The sequence below is a fragment of the Lutjanus erythropterus genome, chromosome 15 (assembly GCF_056507025.1).
Source record: "Lutjanus erythropterus isolate fLutEry1 chromosome 15, fLutEry1.hap2, whole genome shotgun sequence".
Classification (NCBI taxonomy): Eukaryota; Metazoa; Chordata; class Actinopteri; order Lutjaniformes; family Lutjanidae; genus Lutjanus; species Lutjanus erythropterus.
Window position 1 is genome coordinate 29,064,581 of NC_139331.1, and position 22,135 is coordinate 29,086,715.

General features: G+C 42.9%; 1 protein-coding gene across 1 annotated transcript in view; it reads right to left on the reverse strand.

The window, feature by feature from the left end:
• Positions 1 to 19,725, reverse strand: part of LOC146314596 (prospero homeobox protein 1-like) — a 49,718-nt gene extending 29,993 nt beyond the window's left edge. Inside the window, exons 1-3 of the mRNA XM_084737170.1 lie at positions 18,143 to 19,725; positions 12,945 to 15,011; positions 7,273 to 7,380 (exon numbers count right to left, since the gene is read on the reverse strand). Coding sequence (XP_084593296.1) covers positions 7,273 to 7,380; positions 12,945 to 14,945 — 2,109 coding nt within the window. The 5' untranslated portion in view covers positions 14,946 to 15,011; positions 18,143 to 19,725. The remainder of the gene's footprint in view (positions 1 to 7,272; positions 7,381 to 12,944; positions 15,012 to 18,142) is intronic.
• Between the last annotated feature and the right edge of the window lie 2,410 nt (positions 19,726 to 22,135).

A 22,135-nucleotide genomic window follows, 5' to 3' on the forward strand; every position in this document is an offset into this window, starting at 1 on the left:
TGTCAGGCAAGTAAACTTGGCAACTCACTTTGATGACTGGGCAAGTGGTAAAAAAAAAATTAAAAATTTAACTATTTTGATAATTGATTAATTGTTAAAGTAATTTTTATGCAAAACTGGCAGCTTTTCAGCCTTTCAGATATGGAGATTATCCCCCTTTTCTACTGAACTGAACTGTGTTTTAGACTAATAACAAAGCTCGCACAGGAGCAAGTTAAAATTGACTTTGGCAAGTAGATTTCTGTCCATTAATGTTGAATCCTGTGTATTTCTTGCTGTATTTATATTTGTAAAGCACTTTGTAATGCTACACAAAGAAATTTTACTATTATTATTAACATTATTAATATATCAGAACAGGTCTGAATTGTGAACTGGCGTCGATCTATGCGAGACGCATGAGTGCGTGCATGCATCTGAGGCGCGTGCGAGATCGACATACTGAGATTAAAGTCAGTGAAAGAGTTACCATCGCTCATGCAGGAGACCTTTGGTGTCACTGCAGCCGAGTGACGGATAGATTTGTCACTTTGGACAAGGATTACTTTATTACACCGACAGCTCAGAGGAAGATGTATTAGGGCCCGTGAAACTGAGCTGAACTGTGGCTCAATCACAGCACTGAGGGAGCAAAACAAAACATGCAATATTTACTGTACATGCAGGTAAATGCACTAAATTACATTATATCTGCATCAACCGCTCCCCACCACACTCAGGGACTTGATGTTGGCAAGTTCCCCTCGCAGCGTCCAGCAGTCTTGGTTCATTAAGTTGCTGGTGGGGGACAGAGGACCCCTGATAGCGGCTAAGGACGAGTGTGTTCAGCGTAAAAGGAGGGAATTGGTTCAAAGGAGCACATCACTGCAGCTCCTTAATCAGAGCTGGCAGGGGTCAGCCAGCACAGACATGAGATGCAGAGAGGAAAATGTGTGTGTGTGTGTGTGTGTGTGTGTGTGTGTGTGTGTGTGTGTGTGTGTGTGTGTGTGTGTGTGTGCTTTTGAGCATATAAGTGTGTATAAGTGTGTGTGTGTGTGTGGCTGGCTGAGAGGCAGATGAGAGAGAGACAGCGAGAGCGTGTTTCTCACACTCACACTCAAGAGCCTGTGAAAGGTCAGCGCTTAGTGCTAACAGCACAAGATAGAAAGTGACACACACACACACACACACACACACACACATATGTTTTGCTCATGCACAGGCGCATACTTAAGTCCAGAATAGGAAAGCACTCAAGTATCCTTGGTCTAAAATATATTAGTCGTCTGCCAAAAGTATTCAGGCACTTTGAGCCTCAGTCCATAACGGAAGTGGATGTAACGAATTACAACTACTCAATTAATTAAGCTCTTTTTGGGGGGTCCTTGTACCTCTAGGATCACTATTTGTTCAAGTCTGTAATTTTACTTGTACTTAAAGAAGAAATCAGTAATGTAATTACTATAAAATATCATAAAATGACCATGATATATCATCAGAGATGATAAGTTTAAATTGCAACAACACTACAGCCACGACGTCCTCCTTAGCTTGCAACTTGTGCTGTTATTTTCCTGTTTAACATTTATTTGAGTTCAAATTAATGCTGAATTTTTGCCAGATGAGTTAGTGTCTGTTAATGAGTCATAAGAAATCATTAATAATCTTTTAGAAGAACTAGATGTTTATGACGGTTAAATTGAGCAATATGTTAATGTAGTTTTGCAGACAGTCGCTGAACCCAAACTCCAGAGTGTGTATTATCAGAGCAGTGGGCTTTTGTTTTCAGGATAACAGGCTTAACTTTACATTGACAGATAACTGACAGTCATAAACAGCTGATCAGCTTACAGTGTAGGAGTCATCTTCACTTGTTATTGTCAAATTACAATGCTGCACTCATTTTGCACCTCTGCTGTGTTTCAATGGCTCCACCTCACTATTTGGACTGCAGGACTCATTACTTACTTTTAAATTCATAGCTAGTTTTTGACAGACTCCTTTGTACTTTTACTTAAGTAGTTGTTAACACCAGTAGTTTTACTTGTAACTGAGTCATATTTCAGTAGTGTAACAGTGCCTCTACATGGGTACAGATTGTCAGTAGTCTTTCCACCACTGGTCCCAAATGTTTGCACACACATCAGCTGATTTATCATCATTATTATTATGTAGGGTGAAAATGGTTTTACAGTTCTGTCCTTTTGGTTCAGGATGAAAAGCTGAAAAGCATTTGCATAAAAAGCCAAAGTGTGTCTCTGGCCAACACTTTCCCTGACATAGTGGTCAACAATGGAGCAGAAAGCACACAGATGACCTCAGAGTGCTAAGCTACATCCAGAACAACCGGAGAGGAGAGCAGAAAGACACAGAAGCCTGCACGGGCCTCCCTCTCTCCCTCTCCCTCTCTCTCGTAAGCCCCTTCACAGTCATCAGGGCTTTCCAACGTTTCCTGTTTTCGCAGGGGTGAATTGTGGGAGATAATCTCCGGCTGCCTATTGGCTGACTGCACACAAAAAGCGGCCCTGGAAAGCGGGCTTTTGTTACTGCGGCGACTCAAATCCAGCGGCTGGCTTTTCTTTCTCCCCGGCCCCGCCGAGGCACACATGCCACACCATCAGCGAAAAAAAAGAAAAGAGAAGGAATGACATATAGAAAAGGGAAAACCCTCCTGACCTCCGCTACTCCACAGCACATGACTGGCCCAAATACTGAGGCTTGTTGCTAAAAGAGCCACAGAGAGAAAGAAAGCAAGGTGTGTGTGTCAGGTTTGCTTGAAGGCATAATATGCAACATTTTCCTATAAACAATGTGTAGATGTATATAAATCCTTGTCCGTCATCACTTATGACCCACTTTAAGTGTATGGTGGTGTCTGTATCTGCAGAGATCCTGCCCTCTGCCTTTATTTCCTTATTTTCTCATTATTTTGCAAATGATGACGCTTCACCATCCCAAAACGTCAGTGCTGGGAATGAAACTCAACAGCAAACAGTCTTTGTGGTGCGTTTACAAACAGCTGGGGCAAATCCTACTGATTCTGCCTGTAAAAATGAAAGAAAAATGTATAACTACAATACATCAAGCGGCCTGTAATTAAAGGACCAGTGTGTAGAATTTAGCGGCATCTTGTGTGAGCTTGCAAACATCTTGTCTAACCCTCCCCTTCCAGGTGAGCTGGAGGACCTACAGTACCGACTGTACTGAGTTCAATAAACTCAGTAAGTTTAAAGAAACATGATCAGCGTCTTAGCAGACTTCCCAGCATGCATTGTAGCAGTGTTAAAACTCTCCTGAGACCCTTCCTCTTTATAGTTTGACACTTAAATCCGAGAACATGTAAAGGGAAGCACATTTTCCGAAGCACAACTGAATTAGTATTAAGATTAGAGCAGTTCATTTGTTTTGAATCATAATAACATTATCTCAACTTGTCTTTTCAAATACTGTCAACTAATTTATTTTCATAACACTTTAGAATTTATAAACATGAGTTCTAACTTTTTTTTTTACTTAAAACGCTGAGCTGAATTAATGTACTGTTCAGAGTTCAGTCAACTGAATAAATCAAGTTTCTAGAGAAACATGATCAGCATATTAGCAGACTTCGCAGCATGCACCGGTCTGTCATTTCTGAATAGCAGGTTGCTATGGATACAGTTCTTGTGATAGAGGAGGAGTAATAAAATAATTTTTAAATCAATAAAATCATTCTTAAATGAACATTTTGTGTCAGATTTTTGATTTTCTCATGTCATGGTCCTTCATCACCCTATTGGGGTTTTGGGTTTTTTTTTTGTAATAATTACCCGCTCACTGCAATATTCTGCCAACAGATGCCCTAAATCTTACACTTTGGACCTTTAACATGCGGCACATCCACAAGCTGTATCTCTTTACAAAGGCAACAACTTTGGCTGACTTTATTAATTGACTGAATTATATTTATCTAATCTGTTCATTAATCTGTCATAATTATTCACCCTCCATCAAAACAATATCTGCGCTGATAATGAGACCTCTTAAAGCCAGCGGGATGATACTATAGGCAGCACCAACAATAGTATTATGACACATCTGTCAAAACATTTCAGCAACACCAAAAGTCAAAAAAGTCACAATAGTCTTGAAAGGAGCTTACTGAAGGGGAACAACAGCGGCGGCGTCCCCCAGTTGTTAGGGCAACCCACTTCCCACGTTCATTAGGTTCTTGACAGTCAAGACCTGATTAGCGGAGACCTGATTAGCCTTCAAGACAGGACACCCAGTCGCTAAGAGGCCGCGCTGGCTGCATCTAATTAGATAGTCAGTCTCATTCCCATACATGTCTACAAACTTACAGCTTGAGTCCATTGTCCTCCACTGAAAACAAAAACAAACCAATGTGACTCATAATCCCCTTAACTATCTTGACCTTGTTTAAGAATCTGATGAGGCCATTCATGGAGAGGCCACCTCATCGGGAATGATTAGTCAGTAAAACAAGTGAATCTTAAATGCTAATACTCATCAGCAAATAACACCAGTGTCAAATCAGTGGGACGCTTTGATTAATATTGAGAAGTTTTGTAACGATTAAACTTTTACAGGTGCCTACCCGCTTTACCAACACGCACCCTCCTTTAAATCGGACCAGTGACGAGCTGAGAGAAAATTCATGTGACCTGCGAGTCGTGGATGGTGGCGACGGCCTCCAAGAGGGGGCGGCTGGGAAAAAAAGGGGACCTTTATCTTCTGATTTGAATAAGATGGCCTGGATATGTCACAGTGTTTACCCCCTCCGTATGCTCCGAGAGGCGCGAGCACACAAAACAACAACAACGACAACACGAACAAACGCGGTCGCGCTCACCACAACGGCCATTGTGCTGTTGTTCTTGTGGTTTTTTTTGTGTGTGTAGCTGACATATTGTGCTTTGTTTCCAAATTTTCCTGCATTAAAGGAGCAGTATGTAAGAACTGCTCATCCTGAAATGAGTACTGGAGTCCAAATAGTGAGGAATCCAATTTAATATACAATCTACAGTTGGAGCGAGTTGTTTCCTGCTGTCTTCTCCTTCAAAGAAGCTCAGCCAGGAAGCAGGAACATTGCAGGAGCGCAAGACTAGTGCAAAATTTTTAATTTGACAATTAAAGTCTGTCAATGTAAAGCTAAGCCCGTTATCCTGAAAACAAAAGCACACTGCTCTGAAAATTCACACTATGGAGTTGGAATTCATTGGCTGCCTGCCTTATTCTCTGCCAAACTCCATTAACATTTTGCTCACTTTAATTGTTATAAACATCTACTCCTTCTAAAATTAATGATTAATGATTTCTTACAACTCACAAACAGACACAAACTCATTCAGCAATCATTCTGCATTAATTTGAACTCTAATATTCAATATACTCTGTTATTTTGGCCCAGAATGGAAAGGTGGACACTGCAGCTATAGCGTTGTTGTCAGAGTAGCAAGTAAGGACGTAATGATACCAAAAATTCATGGTATGATAATACCATGATAAAAAGTCACCAATGTGATATTTATCTTGATACTGAAAAACAAATAAAAATGACAACTTGAAAAAAAAGTCCTTTCTTGAATAATAAATCTGATGTTTTTCACATAAAATTCTGCGTTCCTTCTTTAATCAAATAAAAGTAGTCAGCCATGTCCAAAAAGCTGACATGTCTTTGACAATTAATGTTTGAATTATGTATGTTGCAAAATAACAACAATGCAGTAGTCCTTTTATAAAATAAAGTAATTAACCATGTAATATGACAGTATATATTGTCACAGTCAATAATGTACACAATATTCGATATATCGTTACATCACTGACAGCACGTATTTCAACTTAGCATGCTTCCTTAATTTCTAATGACCTATCGTGGTCATTTTATGATTTATTACAGTAAATAAATTACAGAATACTTCTTTAAACTCCCAGCAACATCAGCTCATCTTTGCCATGTTCCCTAAACGGACTCTGTTTTTCTTTTCTTTCTCCCCTCCCTCCATCAAACCGTCCTCCCTACACCTGCTCAGATAACCACTCCTCCTCCATCTCCAGGCTCCATCCTCCCTCTCTGCCCTCTCCACCCCTCCATTAGTCATTCCGCTCTTTATCTTTAGAATACTCATAGGCTCTCCAGCTCCCTCATGTAAACCCATTCGACTTCCTCTTCTTTCATCCTTTGCATAAAACCATAACTTAGTGAGCGGAAGGGCCTCGTTTCAAGACAGACAAGCAACGCACTGTTCTCGGTAACTGAAGCAGGCACATCGCGAATGATAAATCAAACTTCCCCTTTTTTAAAGCAGGTGCGTGGACAAATGTACACGGAAGAAATGTGGCAAAAGACAGAAAAGAGAATTATTCCTCTTTACACTTGTTACATGCAGCCAAAAACAGTTTAGATTATTTGACGTAAGGTTGCATGAGGCAGGGAGAAGGGAGGAGAACCAGCACTGATAAGAGATAAGAAATGGATCACTGTGGACAGGGTCAGCAACAAAAGGCAAAAAGCTACACTTAGAATATTTTCACTGCTTTACTTTGTTGTCGGGCAGCCTTTACTGATGGGAAACTACTGTTGTATGAGCCAAATATCGCTCTGTCCACACCAACCAAACTCCATAGGCGAAATCAGTCATTTCACCTCACAGAACACAGGCGTTGCTGGTCTGTCGCTGCCTTGATTTATCATGTTTCTTTGGGTTATTGTGTGAGTTTGATGTTTTAAAAGTGTGATTCAGATTCACCACTCGCACACAATAACACAAACAAACTAACTGGCAGACCAGCAACTACTGTGTTCTGCGAGGTAAAATTACTGGTTTTACCAATGGAGTTTGGTTGGTTTGGACAGAGCGATATTTGCCTCATATAACAGCAGTTTCCCATCAGAAAAGTCTGTCTGACAGCAAAATGAAGCAGTGCAAATATTCTAAATATTGTGTATTGTTAAACTGTTGTTAATTCTTTTAAGGTGGACTTTTTGAAGTGGATAAAATACCTTTTGTTGCTGACCCTGTGTCTAGTACATTGCTTACCTTCCTTCTGGTGCCCCTCTGCTTCTTCTAACCAACCAAAATTGACTGTAGTTAATGCCCTAATTATCGTTAAGTACCTCATACAGCCCTGATTCAAATAATCCAAACTATCCCTTTAAGGAACAATGAAAGAGTTTGAAAAAAGCAGAACAGGGTCGGTGTGAACTAAAGTTAAAGAGAAAGATATTGGTGAAGGTTGTGAACTAAAAGAAGGACTGAAGAAGAAAAAGAGAAGCGTGTTTGGACTTACCTTGACATCAGAGAAGAACATCTTGAGCATATTGGAGCTTGGGTAGCGGGTGTAGAAAAACATGAGCTTGGCTTTCTTCAGATGGTTGGGAGAGAGACCCTCTTGGATCTGGAAATAGCTGCCATTAAGGACATTAACGACTGTTTGGAGGAAAACAACTTATGGTAGATCAAGCCACTGATATTATCACAAATACAATATGTGCGTGCTAATAATTGGCAGCAAGATTGGCAAGAAATCATCATTTGGATGATGGGTAACCAAATTTCCTTCCAGGCATGAATGCAGGGCTGCTGGAGGGAGGCGGGTGGGGGTGAAGACAGTGCACCAAAGCAGAACCATTTGCTTGCAATTAGCATCGTCCGTATCAGGTGTGAGAGCGTCACGGTAAATAAAAACGCTGGCCAGCACTACAGCCGATGCTTTTACATAAGGAGGCTCATTTCACAGTCAAAGTAAGCAAACGCCTTTGCCTACACCCCTCGCTAACCTCCACCCAAAAAAAAAAAAAAGGAAGAAGAAAAAAGGAGACATTTGCATATCACAGACAAAGACAGCAGTTAACGCCAGTGACGGGCAAGAAGGCCTAATGGCTTGGCGACAACACATGCCAAGCCTGAATATGACTGTCTGATGCTGGCTTCATATCAGTGACAAAACAAGGTCTAGGAGATAGTCCCAAACACTGGCCCGAGCAACATGAAAAACCTTCTCACACCCACGCCGGCCATATTCAAATACATGTCAGAGGCCTTGTCTTCCTAATGGATCGCCTGGATTGAACAGCGGAGAGGATGGAGATGGGCTGGTGGGGGCACCTTGAGGGATAGCATGGTTCCAACCTTCAATTACATCCCCCTCCTCCTCCCCCTGCTCCACCCCTACCCCCCAGCCTCTCTCTGCCGCTGCCAAACCCTTGGAGGAGCAAAAGAAGGAGGAGGAGAAGGAGAAGAGGGGCTCTGAGGCTTTGGACACAGCCAGTGATGGGGGGACTGAAACACATCTGCGCCACCGAACGGCCCAAGCCATTTCCATGGTGAATTAACGGCCGTATAATGCATCTGATAATATCAATCTGGAGGATAAGACACTGAAAAGGGGACGGGGACGGGGGGCGGGCTGCATGTTAAAACCTCGGGCTGTTTCAACAAGGGTTTTCATCAAGCAGCGGCAAGACAGGGCTTTAAATTACACACAAGATGCACTCTCAGAAATAAGGGTTCCACAAAGGTTCCCCTGCAAGGGCTGATGTTCTAACCAGAACCATTTTCTTCTGAAGACCTGAGAATTTGCTTCTGAAGAAAATGTTTGTCGAGGGTTCTTTGTAAGACTAAAGATTGCATTAAGAACCCTTTTCATCCAAAGAATGTTTATTGGAAGAAAGAGTTCCTCATAGATTGTTACTGTAGAACTCATGGTAGAACCCTGTAGATATGTTCTAGACAAAAACCCTTGGAAGACGAAAAGCTTATCCATAGAACCCGCTGCATGGGTTGTAGATAAAACCCTTGGAATATAATAGGGTTCTTGATCGGACCCCCTGGGTGTGTTCTTATTAAAACCTTTGGAATATAAAAAGGTTCTCAGTAGAACCCCCGGGTGTGTTCTAAATAAAACCCTTGGAACATTAAAAAGGTTCCTGGTAGAACCATATGTGTGTTCTACATAAAACCTTTGGAATCTAAAAAGGTTTTTGGTAGAACGCCCTTGGTGGGTTCTAGACAAAACCCTTGGTATATAAAAAGATGCTCAGTAGAACCCCGTGGGTGGGTTCTTAGCACCCTTAGAAGGTGGAACAGTTCTGTATAGAGTTCTGGGTAGAACCATTACAACACAGAAGGGTTCTCTGTGGAACCTCTCATACGGGGTTCTGGGTGAAACCTTTCGCAGATGGTGCTGGGTACAACCCTTTATTTTGGGTTCTAGGTAGACGTCTCCGAAAGGGTGCCACGTGGAGCCTTTACGAACCAGGAGCCAAAGAGGGTTCTCCCGAGGACAAGCCGAAGAATCCTCTCTGGTTCTAGTTAGCACCTCTGTTTCTAAGAGCGCGCGGCCTCAAGTTTTCATGAAGACTGTTTACACTTGAGTGGACAAAATACATTGCTCGACATTATTTATGATGTACGGGGGCGGCTGCGGTCGTTAAAACCAGTCAAGTGTCCAGATGTAGCTGTAACTATAGAGTGGGAAGAAGCATCAGCTGCTAGATTGGATTGCCCTTGGCCTCGGGGTTACACAGCAAAGCCAGCAAATGCTGAACCACACTGCGGTTGGCTCCTTAAAGACCCTGTCTACTTTGTCTGATTCAGGGAGAGTGGGAGAGTTGGGTTGTATACGCAGCGAGGGTCTTGTGGGGGAAACCCTGGCAGACTGGTGTTACTCTGTCAGGCCTGGCCAAAAGAGCAGCACTTCACTCTCCACACCACACCATCTGCTCCAAGTGGAGGGGATACAATGGATCCTCAGACGGAGAGAGGCAGAGGGAGAGACGGAGAGAAAAAGAGAAAGCTCTTTTTCCACTAAGGCAAGGTGGGATTTATTTGCAGTGAAAGCTGCGCACTTACACTCAGATTAATTTGTTTTTGCTTTTTCAATTAGGATTAGCATCGCTTTCGCCTTATCACTGAAATTAAAAATTATTTTAAAACAAAGACGTCGAGGTTTTACCTCCGCAGCCATAAACACAATATCACCTCCCTTCAGACGACAATTAAGAAGCTTCATATCTCCTGATGAGGCATTTTCATCTCCAATTCACTCACAGCTTGCAAATGTAATTGTGATTGGACTTAGGGGTGGCGTGCAAGGCTATTATTTTGTCATGATGGTGCACTCATACCAGCTGGCCCACTGTTCGCCTGCCACATCTGACAAGACATCATCATTCTCGCAACACTTCCCCAAAGCCCAAAGTCATGAGAGGAAAATAGCGGCGCCACTTCCTAATTCCAGGTGTAAGGACAAGAATATTTGGAGTCGGACTGAGAACAAATGAGGAAAATGATAGCAGCCATCTGCTCCGCAACGCTGCCGAGAGCTGGTGAACTTGAACGCACCTCGCAAAATGTCTGACAAGCTGTCGGAAAAAAAAAAGAAAGCCACAGAAATATATTTAAAAAAAAACTACATCAATGGAACCAGCTGCAAGAGTAAATAAACTGACAAATTAAAAGAAAATAATGAAGAAAACTATATTTTGTAAATGCAAAACTTTGTTCCTAAACCTGTGGAATCAAAAATAAAAGAACACATGTGGGCATGTTGTTCTGCCTGTTCTTTTCCATTTAAGGGAGTACATCTGTTAATGCCCTGAATTTATAAATGCTACAATGAAAGCCACAGCATCTGGCATATGTGGTTATTGTTTGATTGTTTTCTACTTTCTCTCCGTCTCTGTATGTCTCTCTCTCCCTTTTCTCTTTTCATCCCTCCATCGGGAGTCCGTAGAAGCAAAGGATTATGGATCTCTGGAAAGCGTTCACCCTTGGGTCAGAAGACAAGACAAGGCGAGGTAATGAAAGATAAACAGCTCGCTGCAAACACCTGTTAACGTCCGCTTCAAAGAAAAGACGGGGAGGAGGGGGGGGTTTTGCAGGGAGGGAAAACAAAAAAAGAAGTATTTGGCTGCCAAGCAACAGCCGAAGGGCCCCCCGGGCTGTTGACAGATCTTTATGAAATGAAAAAAAGAGAAAAGAAACGACAATGATTGTGGGCTTTTTACAACAGCGATGGATGATAAGAGGAACACAAGAGAAAACACAAGCAATCATAAATATACATCTTTGCTGAGTCCTCGGGCGAACCTTTTGTGACACACACAAAAAGACACACACTCGAAACTGGCAGGTACACACACGAGAGCAAAAACAAGGCATCCAAAGTGTTAAATATACATATTCGCTTGCTAATACACAGGTAGAAAGCTGTTGGGTTCATTTCTTAAGCATGTAATGAATGTTAATGACTTGAAGACAAAGCTTTCTAAGGGCACAAATCAAACTTTGATAAGGGTTAAGGGGTGTCGGATACTTGGGGACTAAGGAGGTATAGGCGAAACAGAGAAGGGGCTGAATGTATCTGTTTAAGCTATTAGTCCCGAGTCCCTGGGGGATTCAATTTGAGCCTCCCATAGGGGATAGCCTCTTTATCCGTAGGGCATGATTGGGGCACACTGGGGTTAAACTATAAGGGAGGCTATATAACACCATTGTGTGCCAAGTTTCAGGATGTTATCTCCCTCCTTGTTCTTTCAGTCCATTTTTTTTATAAAAGGAATTGGGGCAGTAAATGTCATGGGGTTCCTAATCTTTGTGAGTAAGTGATATGTGACAAGAAAGCTTTTAAAGCACTTAGGATTGAAGATGGAAGAAAAGGCTGCACGGTGCTGTGAGAAGGAAGAGGTATGAGTGTAAAAATAAATACAACAATGCAGCGCAATGGAGAAGAGAGAACAGCAGTGGGAGGAAAAGTGATTCATCAACAATTTCTCAGATTCTTAGGCTAGTTTCAAACGGGCTAAAAAAGATTTGATGTTTAACTCTTTGTGGTTGCAGTGTTTCGCACCTGTCTCTGCGGGGAATTATCACCTGAAATCAGATTTTTCCCGGCGCACACAGGCTGAACTGGACCACGGAGAGTTAAAAGACCAGGGTTGCTGTAGGAGAAACTTGGAAAATTAGTCCCAATTTCCGGAGCAAATGGACGCAAGGTCTCAAGTCTTTTTTTTTTTGTCAAAGACTAATGAAACCTGAGGTGCATCCACAGGGATGGCATGTGAGTGCAGCTGCTACATATTGCCATATATTACATTATATTATGTTGGTTGACCCACTCTGGCCCACCACGGAAGTTTTGCTAGTTAGTTAGTCTTAAAAATTAAATCAGCATAACCAAAAGTTTTCATTTCACTGCAAACTGAAGTGCAAATACAGACCTGTTTCTGACAGTGAAGGAAATTTACATACAGTGTGAACATTTCTCATAGTAAATGCTTCACAGACATATTCAGGACACCTGAAGGTAATTTCTTTTGCAATATTTAGTTTCTCTACTGTCCCAGAATAGTCCCAGTCACTGTATCTTTTATGTATACTATGTAAAGTTTATACAAAAATACAATATACTATATATAAAAATAGCACTCGAGACACAGAGATACAGTGTCTGGGACAATTTGGCATGAAACTTGGCATTGCAAAAGAAAGTTTTACCTTTGTCTGTCATGAATATATTTGTGAAGTATTTACTAAGAAACGAGAAACCAAGAAACAGTAACTCAACCAGTGATGAAAAGAAATGAAAACTGTTTGTGTCAACCAACAACAATTTATATTTTATATGACAAACTTACTGCCAGAACTTCCATGGTGGGCCAGAGCAGGTCAATCAGGTGATTTGGGTTACTGAATTTGGGTTATTAAACTATTTTTTTATGCAGAATGGAAAACAAAAACGGATATATGGGATGATGGTTGTTAAGTCTGGGATAGTTGAAAGTAGAATTTTGGACAGTTGCAGGTCACTGTCGATAAAAGTTTGTTTTGAGCCCTGGTTTAACCTCTTCCTTCACCTGTTATTGCCTTTCAACCCCCTCAAAACACATTCTCACACACACACACACACACACACACACACACACACACATTGCACCCAGATTTTTTCTTAAAGGATACATTGCTGCCTGAGTAGGGTGAGATGTCAGCCATGTCCTGGAGGTCGCTGCACTCGGACTTGATGAGGGACAGGGAGAGTCCCTCAGCTGTGCTGCCAGTGTGCGCTGGTGAACAAGAGCGATGGTGGTGCCCGAGGTGGTGACCTGACGACATCTTGGTCCTCAGGCTCGTGGTCTCCCGGGACAGGTCCATGGAGTCTGGCGAGGAGCGGTCCTTTCCTGAGTAGCCACCTGTGGGCACACCGAGGGGACTCTGGAAGGGGTAGCCCATGAGAGGCAGTGGAAAGGGGTGTCTGAAGGATGGAGGGCTGAAGCCCATGGAGGCAGAGAGCGAGGAGGGGTGAAGGGCGGGGTGGTGGTGACCACCATGTGCGCCCACAGCTGACGACTGGTGGTGGTGCTCACTGGGGGTCTTCCTCACGACTAGGGGCAGCGCCTCAGTTTGGTCGTTGGTGGCGCCGGGCATCCCGGGCATGCTGGCAAAGGAGTCTAGTGGATTGGGAATGATGACATCGCCGAAGCAATGCAGCCTCTGGTTGGCGGTGTGGAAGTTGGGGTTGTCTCCATTCACAGCAGTGGGGAATCTTTCAGGAGGTAGGGAAAGCGGGGGGAAGGCCTGCTGGGGTGTGGGACGTGGAGGCTTGGCAAACACCTTGACCACGGTGTCCACCACCTGGGTCATGGCTGAGTTGAGTTCCTGCTTCAGTGTTTCTGCCAGCTGTTTACCTTCAGCGTGCATGGAGGAGCCTGGACCTCCCTGTGCTTTGCTCCGCCCGAGCCCCTCTCTTCTTGGCTTCTCTCCGTCCGCCAGCAGGGCCTGCTCCTGAAGCAACGCCCGCGCCCTGTCCAGGAAATGACCCGGGTCTAGGTCAGACATCTCATTGTCAGAGCGCAAGTCATCTCCACCCCTGTCATCGGCACCGGTGTCAGACCGGGTTGGGCTGTCCTCGGACATGTTTCCTATGTCATTGTGGAGGTCATTGTGGAGGTCGTTGTGTTCCGAGTCGTCTGTTGAGTCGTAGATCTGGAAGAACTTCTCCTGCAGCTGGCGGAGCTGTTTCTGCATGTCCTCCAGCTGCAGCTTCAGTTGCCGTCGCTCCTCCTGTTTCTGCTCCTTCCTCTGGCACACCAGCTGGGTGAAGCTCTGCTGCTGCTGCTGAGGCAGACGCTGCTTGCGCTTGTTCTCTCGGCTGCTGCTGCACACCTCACCTCCTCGTGGGCTGCTGGGGGCCTGCTGCTGCGACTGAGGGGGTGGGCAGTCCAGCTCCATCTCCCTTTCGCCATCCATCTCGTGGTCGCGCTCATGACGGGAGGCAGCAGGTACCACCACGCTGGGCGAGTGGCTCATACCGCGTATAATGTTCTCTACGCGGGCTCGCTTGGCACGCAGGTGTTCATCATTGAGACGTTCGATGTCAAAGGTGGCAAGGCCAGGAGGACGACCAAACGGGGACAAGCACTCTTGAGGGGTGCTGTCCTGGGAGGAGTTACTACATGCGTCCTCCTGGGGAGCATCTGAACTTGCATTGGAGAGCCCTGATCCGGGGAAGCCGGCATCCCCTCTGTCACCCCTGTCCCCTCGTTCTCCCCTTTCGGGTCCTCCTCCATTTTTAGCCATGTTATTCTTGAGAAGCTGCGAGATAATGGTGGTGCCAGGGAAGGGCATCATGGTGTCCTCGTATGAGTTGGCCCTCTTCAGCAGCTTTCGGAGTACATTGGACTTGGACTCGCTGTCGCTGGCTGATACAACGCCAGGCCCACCATGTGGCTGCACTACAGAGCACTCCATGGAGTCGGTGTCTGATCCGTGGTGAGAGTGGGAGCTCAGAGAGTTCATGGCACTGAAAATGGCTGCTTTGGCGCGGGCAATGTTATCAGTGGTTGCTGTTGTGGCTGCTGCTGTGGAGGAGGCTGTGCTGCCCACGGTCCTCTTAACACCAATGTCCACACGTCTTCGCTTGGTCTGTCTGTTCAGGAGGGAGTCGCTGTCATGGTCCGGCATCACGGGCTGCTGCTATTGGGCCATATCCCACAAACCCAGTCCTCTAGGATCAAAGCCTCTGAGTACCTGTGGGCACAAATTCACAGATGCATCACTCACCAAAGTGAAAAATACTCTCAGAATCTAAGACACTCACTCATTCAGACAGGACATTTTCCTGAGAAAGAAAAAGCGACTGTGTATAGCCTCATATAATCATAATCTCTTTAAATCATCACCCACTGCCCTCTGCCTGTATTTCCTTATTTTTCTCATTATTTTGCTGTGCTTCGGATGCTTTACCAGCCCAAAAGGTTGGTACTGACGTCCTGGAAATGAGACTCAACAATTAAATATCTTTCCGGTGCATTTATGAACAGCTTGGACAAATACTCTCTACCTTTAAAGATTTTTTAGACTGAAACAATCATAGTCGCCAGTTGTTTCTCCCTCTTAATATGTTTCCACAAGGACGGGGGCGTCCGCGGTTAGATTTAGGCAGTAAGGATCAGTGACAGAGGGGTAAAGAGAACAGGCAAGATGGGGTCGGAATTAGGCCTTGGCTCGACATTCCAGGGCAAAGTCCTACATTTTATCCTGTCCCCTGTTACACGCCGCGCGACACTGAACCAGTTCCCACGGAACACAAAGCTGCATAAAATTATGATAATTACTTAAGTACTTGTCCTCATTTCCATTTTTGTTCGCTGTGAGCCAACATAGGAGCAATTAATTCACAATATAAAATAAAAAGAAATAGGGTTAAGGGTTAAAAAAAAATGTGGTGTATATGCATATTGTATGTGTCTTTATAATACACTTTGCTGAATCCTGTTTAGTAAGTGAGCGTGATCGATTGAGTTCTACAAAATATTCTCATTTTAAAACGGTGTTTGTACATTGCGCGATTTTAAAATGCGACTCCTGTGTCTGCATTAATCAATATGGCCATCATATCTTAAGCAATGGGCAGAGTGACACATAAAAGAAACACAAAATAGGCCTATTGATTTTGGTGCCAGCGTGAGCTCACTTCTGTGTTTTTTGTTTGTCTTTTCATCTGGCAAGGGCAGTTAATTCTGCTCAAATGAATAGGTCACAGGGGTCAACTCTGGCAAGGAGCAACTTAAAGCGCTCTTACAAAAACCCTAATGCCCCTCTGAAAGCAAAACGTTTTGTCAGTACAGGCCTGCATCAATAATGCTATGTAAGCAGCGGTGGCAGTGTCTTTTTTAGTCAGAGCCATCGAATCTAAAATTTAGACATATTATCGCAGACAATTTAATCTGTATGTCCTCTGTTTGAAAAATTAAAATACGTTTGAGGTAAGGAAATTTAGAATTTGACAATGTTTTCCTCAAGAGCATAAAAGTAGGAAAAGTGGTGCAACAATTTACATTTTTCTTTTTACACTCTCTGGAGAAAAACATCACTTATTAAGACTCATACTGACTCAGGAAAGAAATAGGAAAATATAACAAATACAAACAGAATTCTTTGCTTTATTAATTTTACAGGTTGCAAACATACTCAAGGAGTTACCCTAATTTAGGTAGACTTTTAGTTCTGAAAAGTAGCTATAAAAAATGAATTTTACATACAAAAAATGACTCGCATCTATGTTTAATTTTTCCAAGACAAAAGCCATTCAGAAACGTCTCAATTGAAGGCTCTGTTTCAGTTTAAGTGGTAAAAACAACAGGAAAAACTGAACTCCAGTAAGATTTAAAAACCCCTTCTTCAGCTGATCATTTGTTTGCTCTAACTGAATGAAATTGTCTCATCTTTACATTATCGCCGCATGTGTGAAAAGTGTGTTTTTAAATAAAGAAAAGCTTCTTTCTTGTCACTGAGACACACACACACACACTCAGGCGCGCACACACAACTTTACTGCTGGCTTTGTGTCGTCTGGCTTGTTGGGTTTTCACTCTGAAAAACATTTTGTGAAACTGACTCACACGATAAAAGTCGAAATTTCCTGTAATAAAACATTTTTTTTTTCTCCTAGACCCCTATTGAAGCAGTAACACCAGTCTTCTCAAACACAAGCCTTTGATAAATGGCTCTGGCCCAAGTCTTGACAGTCATATCCAGCAGTTCAGACAAGAGGTGATACATCTCCAAGAAAACAAAACTTGACTGGATCGCCTCAGGACCTCAACAATGAGCTTGAAATAGTCACCAGCACCTGTCTTTTCCGACGGCGCACCTGTCTCCTATTGCCCATGCGCACACATTCTCTTTCTCTCTCTCTCTCTCTCACACACACACACACACACGAAAAAAACCTTTCAATAATTTCAAGCAGTAGATAACCTCTCCAACGTCCATAGACCTTCACGCCATCGTTTTAACCTATTTCTTCATGAGAAAACTGAGGCTAAATTGTATTTAAATCCCTAAAATGACCGTTTAAACGTTTCGGATGGTTAGCAACAGAAAGTTCAGGTTGGAAACTTTGCCTTAATTAAAATAATATGCAGTTGCTGCAACTTTTCCGAGTTAAACTTAAAGTTGAGCAACGTTAACGCTGTAAAATGGTGCGAAAAAGAGAGTTTTCTTTGCTCATGACCACGGACAGGCAGACTAAGATATCAAAACCTGAGAGAGACTCACTTGTGTACACTTACAACAATATACCGGCTTACTCACAGCTGTCCAAAAAGTGCTGCCGTAGAAATTAGAGGCCAAACTCACAAAACAGAGGAACTGACAAGCCCCGCAACTGCCCGGAGGATTTTGTGCCAATAAAAAGGCGTTAAAATAAGATTTCGCCCACAGGACAAAGCCCGGAGACATTAAATAAAGCTAAATCTCAGTTTCCATCTATAAACAAGTCGTATTTTACACCAACTCCACTTCCCCGTTGTAAAAAAAAAAAAGACAAACACGCTTCCCAAACTTACTTCGCAAAGTTGCAAATCAACTTGATCTGATGAGGAAGGCTGGGCTACCGTCCGCAAATCATCCTCGCCAAAAACACACCGGCTGCTCACGCAACTCTCACCACACACTAACCAAGACAGAAGAGGGGAACGAAACAGAGCAAATAAAGCCCTATAGATATGATTAGCTGCTGATCAGCGGAATAAATTTTCCCCGTTAATGATGTTTGTTTATTTTTTTTTTTCCGCCCACCGCGCGCAGGCAGGCAGGCAGGCAGGCAGGCGAGGCAGAACAAGAGAGGGGAGGTATCCGAGGACAAGGTTACTTACCCTTTAGATGAAGAGGGGGACAACCTGAACTCCTACGGCGACAAAAAAGGGGAGAATCTGCGCGCTGGATGTTGCCGGGATGTAACACTTTGACAGAGAAGAAGAAGGAAGAGCTGGAGTAAAGTCAGCAGCGACGCAAGCGAAAGGAACAAAATATGAAAAAAGATGAAAAGAGCTCTTCATGCGCGTCGGTCTCTCCCTCTATCCTCTGCTGTGACCGAAAGAGTGAGAGACATAGAGAGAGTGCAAGAGACAGAGAGAGAGAGAGAGACTGTGTGTGCGTGTGTGTGTGTGTGTGTGTGTGTGCGTCTCCGAGGCGCACTGGATGGATGCAGAGGACTGGATGCTGCCGGAGCGCTTCCTCCGCCACTAAAGATTCACTTTAAGACGCGGCTGAAGGAAACAGGAAGACGTGCGCGTCATGAGCGGCGTGATGTAACTGTCGCAACCTACCAATAAGAAGCGTCCGTCCGGTCCGGAGAACAACGCACTGAACTTGACCAGAGAATGGGGACTTGAGAGAGAGGGAGGAAAAAAAGGAAATACCACTCTTACTAATCTGTTTCTTCCCAAAATCACCGACTGCGCGAGTAAGAATCGTTACGCACTTTGACATTTTACATATAAGCCACAATAAAACACATAGTTTACATCTTATTATGTTAATTATTCTCATGTAAAAGTCTTAAATGTGAAAGTTTTTATTATAACTGCTGATTTATTCAAATAGATTTCGAATAAAGTGTCAAAAATCAGAATAAGAACAATTTCACGATAAGAAAATATATAAAATAAGTTGATTGTTTGGCCACCAGTGACACTGTCACCTGTTTGTAGATTTGTTTATTACATTTAAGCATAAAAGTAGTTTTTATGGTGAATGCAACATTAAATGAGATGTAAATTTTGTGCAATTATAATGCAAATGTTTTCAGTCTTGCTTGTGGCAGTAAAATCCCAAACGAAGCGTGTTTTTTTCACAATCCAAACTACTTTTTTAAACGCTTATGTTAATGCATGTTTCAATTGTGTTTCAGAGTCTATTAAAGCGCATTAACATGCCGTCAAGCGCAGTCATTTTTATTGATTAACAACTGTGTAATTTGATCTTTTAATATGTCTTTATATTTTAAACATCAGTCTGTTTTTTTTTCTACTACAGCTTCAGTGGTGGGTCACTTGGGTATTGGAGGTTCAAAGTGGCATGTAGAGATATTTTACGTGCACAGTTTCCTCATTGGTTGCAGCAGCAAAAGTCTGATTTATGAACAAGCAAAAAAAAAAGCGGCGCAGAGGCTCCGAGCTTTGCTTTGGAATTCAGATTATCCAGGGAAGCCAATATCTGAGCGGAGCTAAACGGTCTCTTTGTGAAACGCTCAGCGAAGAGCCGAATATCATCATGAAACGTCTGTCACTCGGATTCATCCACAGCCTGCTGCCACTGAAATATCCCCCCGTGTGCGTAAAGATTGCACCGTCATGAAAAAATGATTGTCAACTAAAACGGGTGCTAAATGAAAACAAAAATCCACCTTTACGTGCGCCAAATTAAAATATTTGCAATGATTTGTTGGATTTTTTTTTTTTCTCCCTTTGAAACTTCCCCACCTGTAAGGCTGAACCCTGCGGACACTGACATCTGATCCTCCCCGACAGAAAAACCCGTTTGACGCTTCTGATTTATGAAATGATGACGACTGCTTCGCCCTCATCCTCCTGCATTCTTACAAATTGGACACTTAAAATTACACTGCAGGTTTTAGCGCTCTGCAAATATTTCAGCCTCCGACCTTTACAACAGGTGTTTACACAAATTGTTTGTTAATGTTATTGGGAAATAATGATTTTTGCGCCACTGAAATTAATCTCTACAGAAGAGAATAATTTTTTCATCGACTCTGACGATATTTCTGGATTAAACAGGTCAAATCCATCTGGCTCTACAGGCGTTTCTGCAATTACAGAAAGCGTAAGCCTCGAATTAAGCAAATTATCTATAAATTTATTTCAGAACGAACGTCTAAATTATGTGCAATTATTGTCATTATTATTATTAATAATAGTAATTTGTTGGAACCAGTAAAGAAAAAGTTGTTCATGCACAATTCTTATCAGATCAGCGTGCTTTTCTCCTTTTTTCAGCTTTTTCTCTTTGGATTCATTTGTTGCTCACAGAATCTTCTTTTTTTTTACCCTCTGCTGCACAAACAGGATCCTAAAGTACTTAACGATAAATCTTATTTTCCATATGCTCCTCTGTCAGGTGCCAGAAAGGAAAAGGCGAGTCTCTTTTCCATGTCGCAAGCAAGTGTTTTTAGGACGAACGAATTGCAACGAAGTCAGCAAACTTTTAGTGTCTGGAGTGTCTTTTCCAAAGCAGGTGTCCCGGCCCCCCTCTGCTCCCCTTTTTACTGGCCTGTGGGCTGATTTGGCCTCGGCTCCCCTGGGTGCCGTCGGTGCGCACACGCAGGCTGGAAAAACAGGGCCGGGACATTAAAGAAACGCGTGTTTGGAAAAGGAAGACTCGGATGAGGTGTAGAGGAAACGTGTTGGTTAACACTGGCTGCTCTTATCGCGGCCCATTCCAGGTGGATCAACCCGGGGTATTTATTTCAAACTCACTTTCCCCCCTCTTTTTTTAGGTCGAGTGCGACACACCTCGATGCCCAAGACTGATAGTGCGCTCTGGCACTGCGCGCTGATGGCTGAATTTATTGACATATTTATTAGAGCTGGGCCCAAAAGCAGAAGGAGGGAGGCAATGGAAACAATATTTCTCCCAGAGGTGTTATAAAGGTACTTTTTAAAAACACATTCTGACCACAATTAAGTGATAATAAGTACGGACAAGCGGTGATGGTATGTCGGAGTGGAGACGAGCCAGTGTCCTATTTTTTTCCCCATCAGTATTAATCTAGATCAACGATGATTCAACTGTCTTTCTATTATTATTATTAATATTATAATAATAATAATAATTATTATTATTATTGTTGCAGATTTATTTGTCTTTTGTCTTATTTTTGGACCAAATTGAATGCAGAAAATCAACAAACAAACTGAGCTTTCCTGAATTTAAAGCTACCACAAGGGACTTTCATGTTTTCTTGATGTTGGAGGCCTGTGTGGACAAAATTTGCAGTTTCCACCATAAGAACCACAAAATGCAACATCAAGAATAAAACTATCAAAATAAAAATATCCTGCTTCTTTTTTTTAACTGTAACTTGGCCTGGAAAAATGTAAACAGAGGCTCATTCTGTCTGTTTTTGGAGAGTTCGACCCGGTGGCAGACATTAAGAAAAACTACACAGAAACATCCAGTCTTCTTCCTGTTAGTCTCCTTAACTTATACAGGTCATACTTAGGCATCTGTGATAAATTAAGATTGTGTCATAAGCAGTTAAAAACTCCTTGTAGTAGCTTTAAATTGCATTGATTAACATTAAAAAGAGTGAATATTATTTGCAATCTCTTGAGCAGCAGCGCTTGTGAAATGGCATTAATCAGATAATGACTTGATGAGCTCCTACGACAGCTCCATTTCTTTTCACAGACAGTTTTTTTTAAGAGAAATAAGAGTGTGTGTGAGAGAGAGAGAGCGAGAGAGAGAGAGAGAGCTATTTGCGAAAACACAAGCAGCGCAGGGAGAGATGGTAGCGCTAAAAGCTGTTTTGTTCCGGAGAGGTCTCCGGGTCCCTGAATAAAAAGGTTTAGGAGACAGGACAGAGGAGGAGAGGATAGAGGAGCGAGGAGAGGAGGATACAGCAGGATTTGTCCGAGTGTAATAAGTGAGTAGGCGTCTGACTCTCAGAGGCTCTACAGTCCTTGTTGGGCCTCATGTCCAGCACTTAATGTATTCAGCTTTCACCATCAAAGATGAGGATGCTGCATGCCGGGAAATATGCATCGCACTTGTTTCTGTTGTCAAGGCGAAATAGCACTTTTATGACCTGCACGCGATATAAGAAACGTCTGTATTAAAAAACAAAA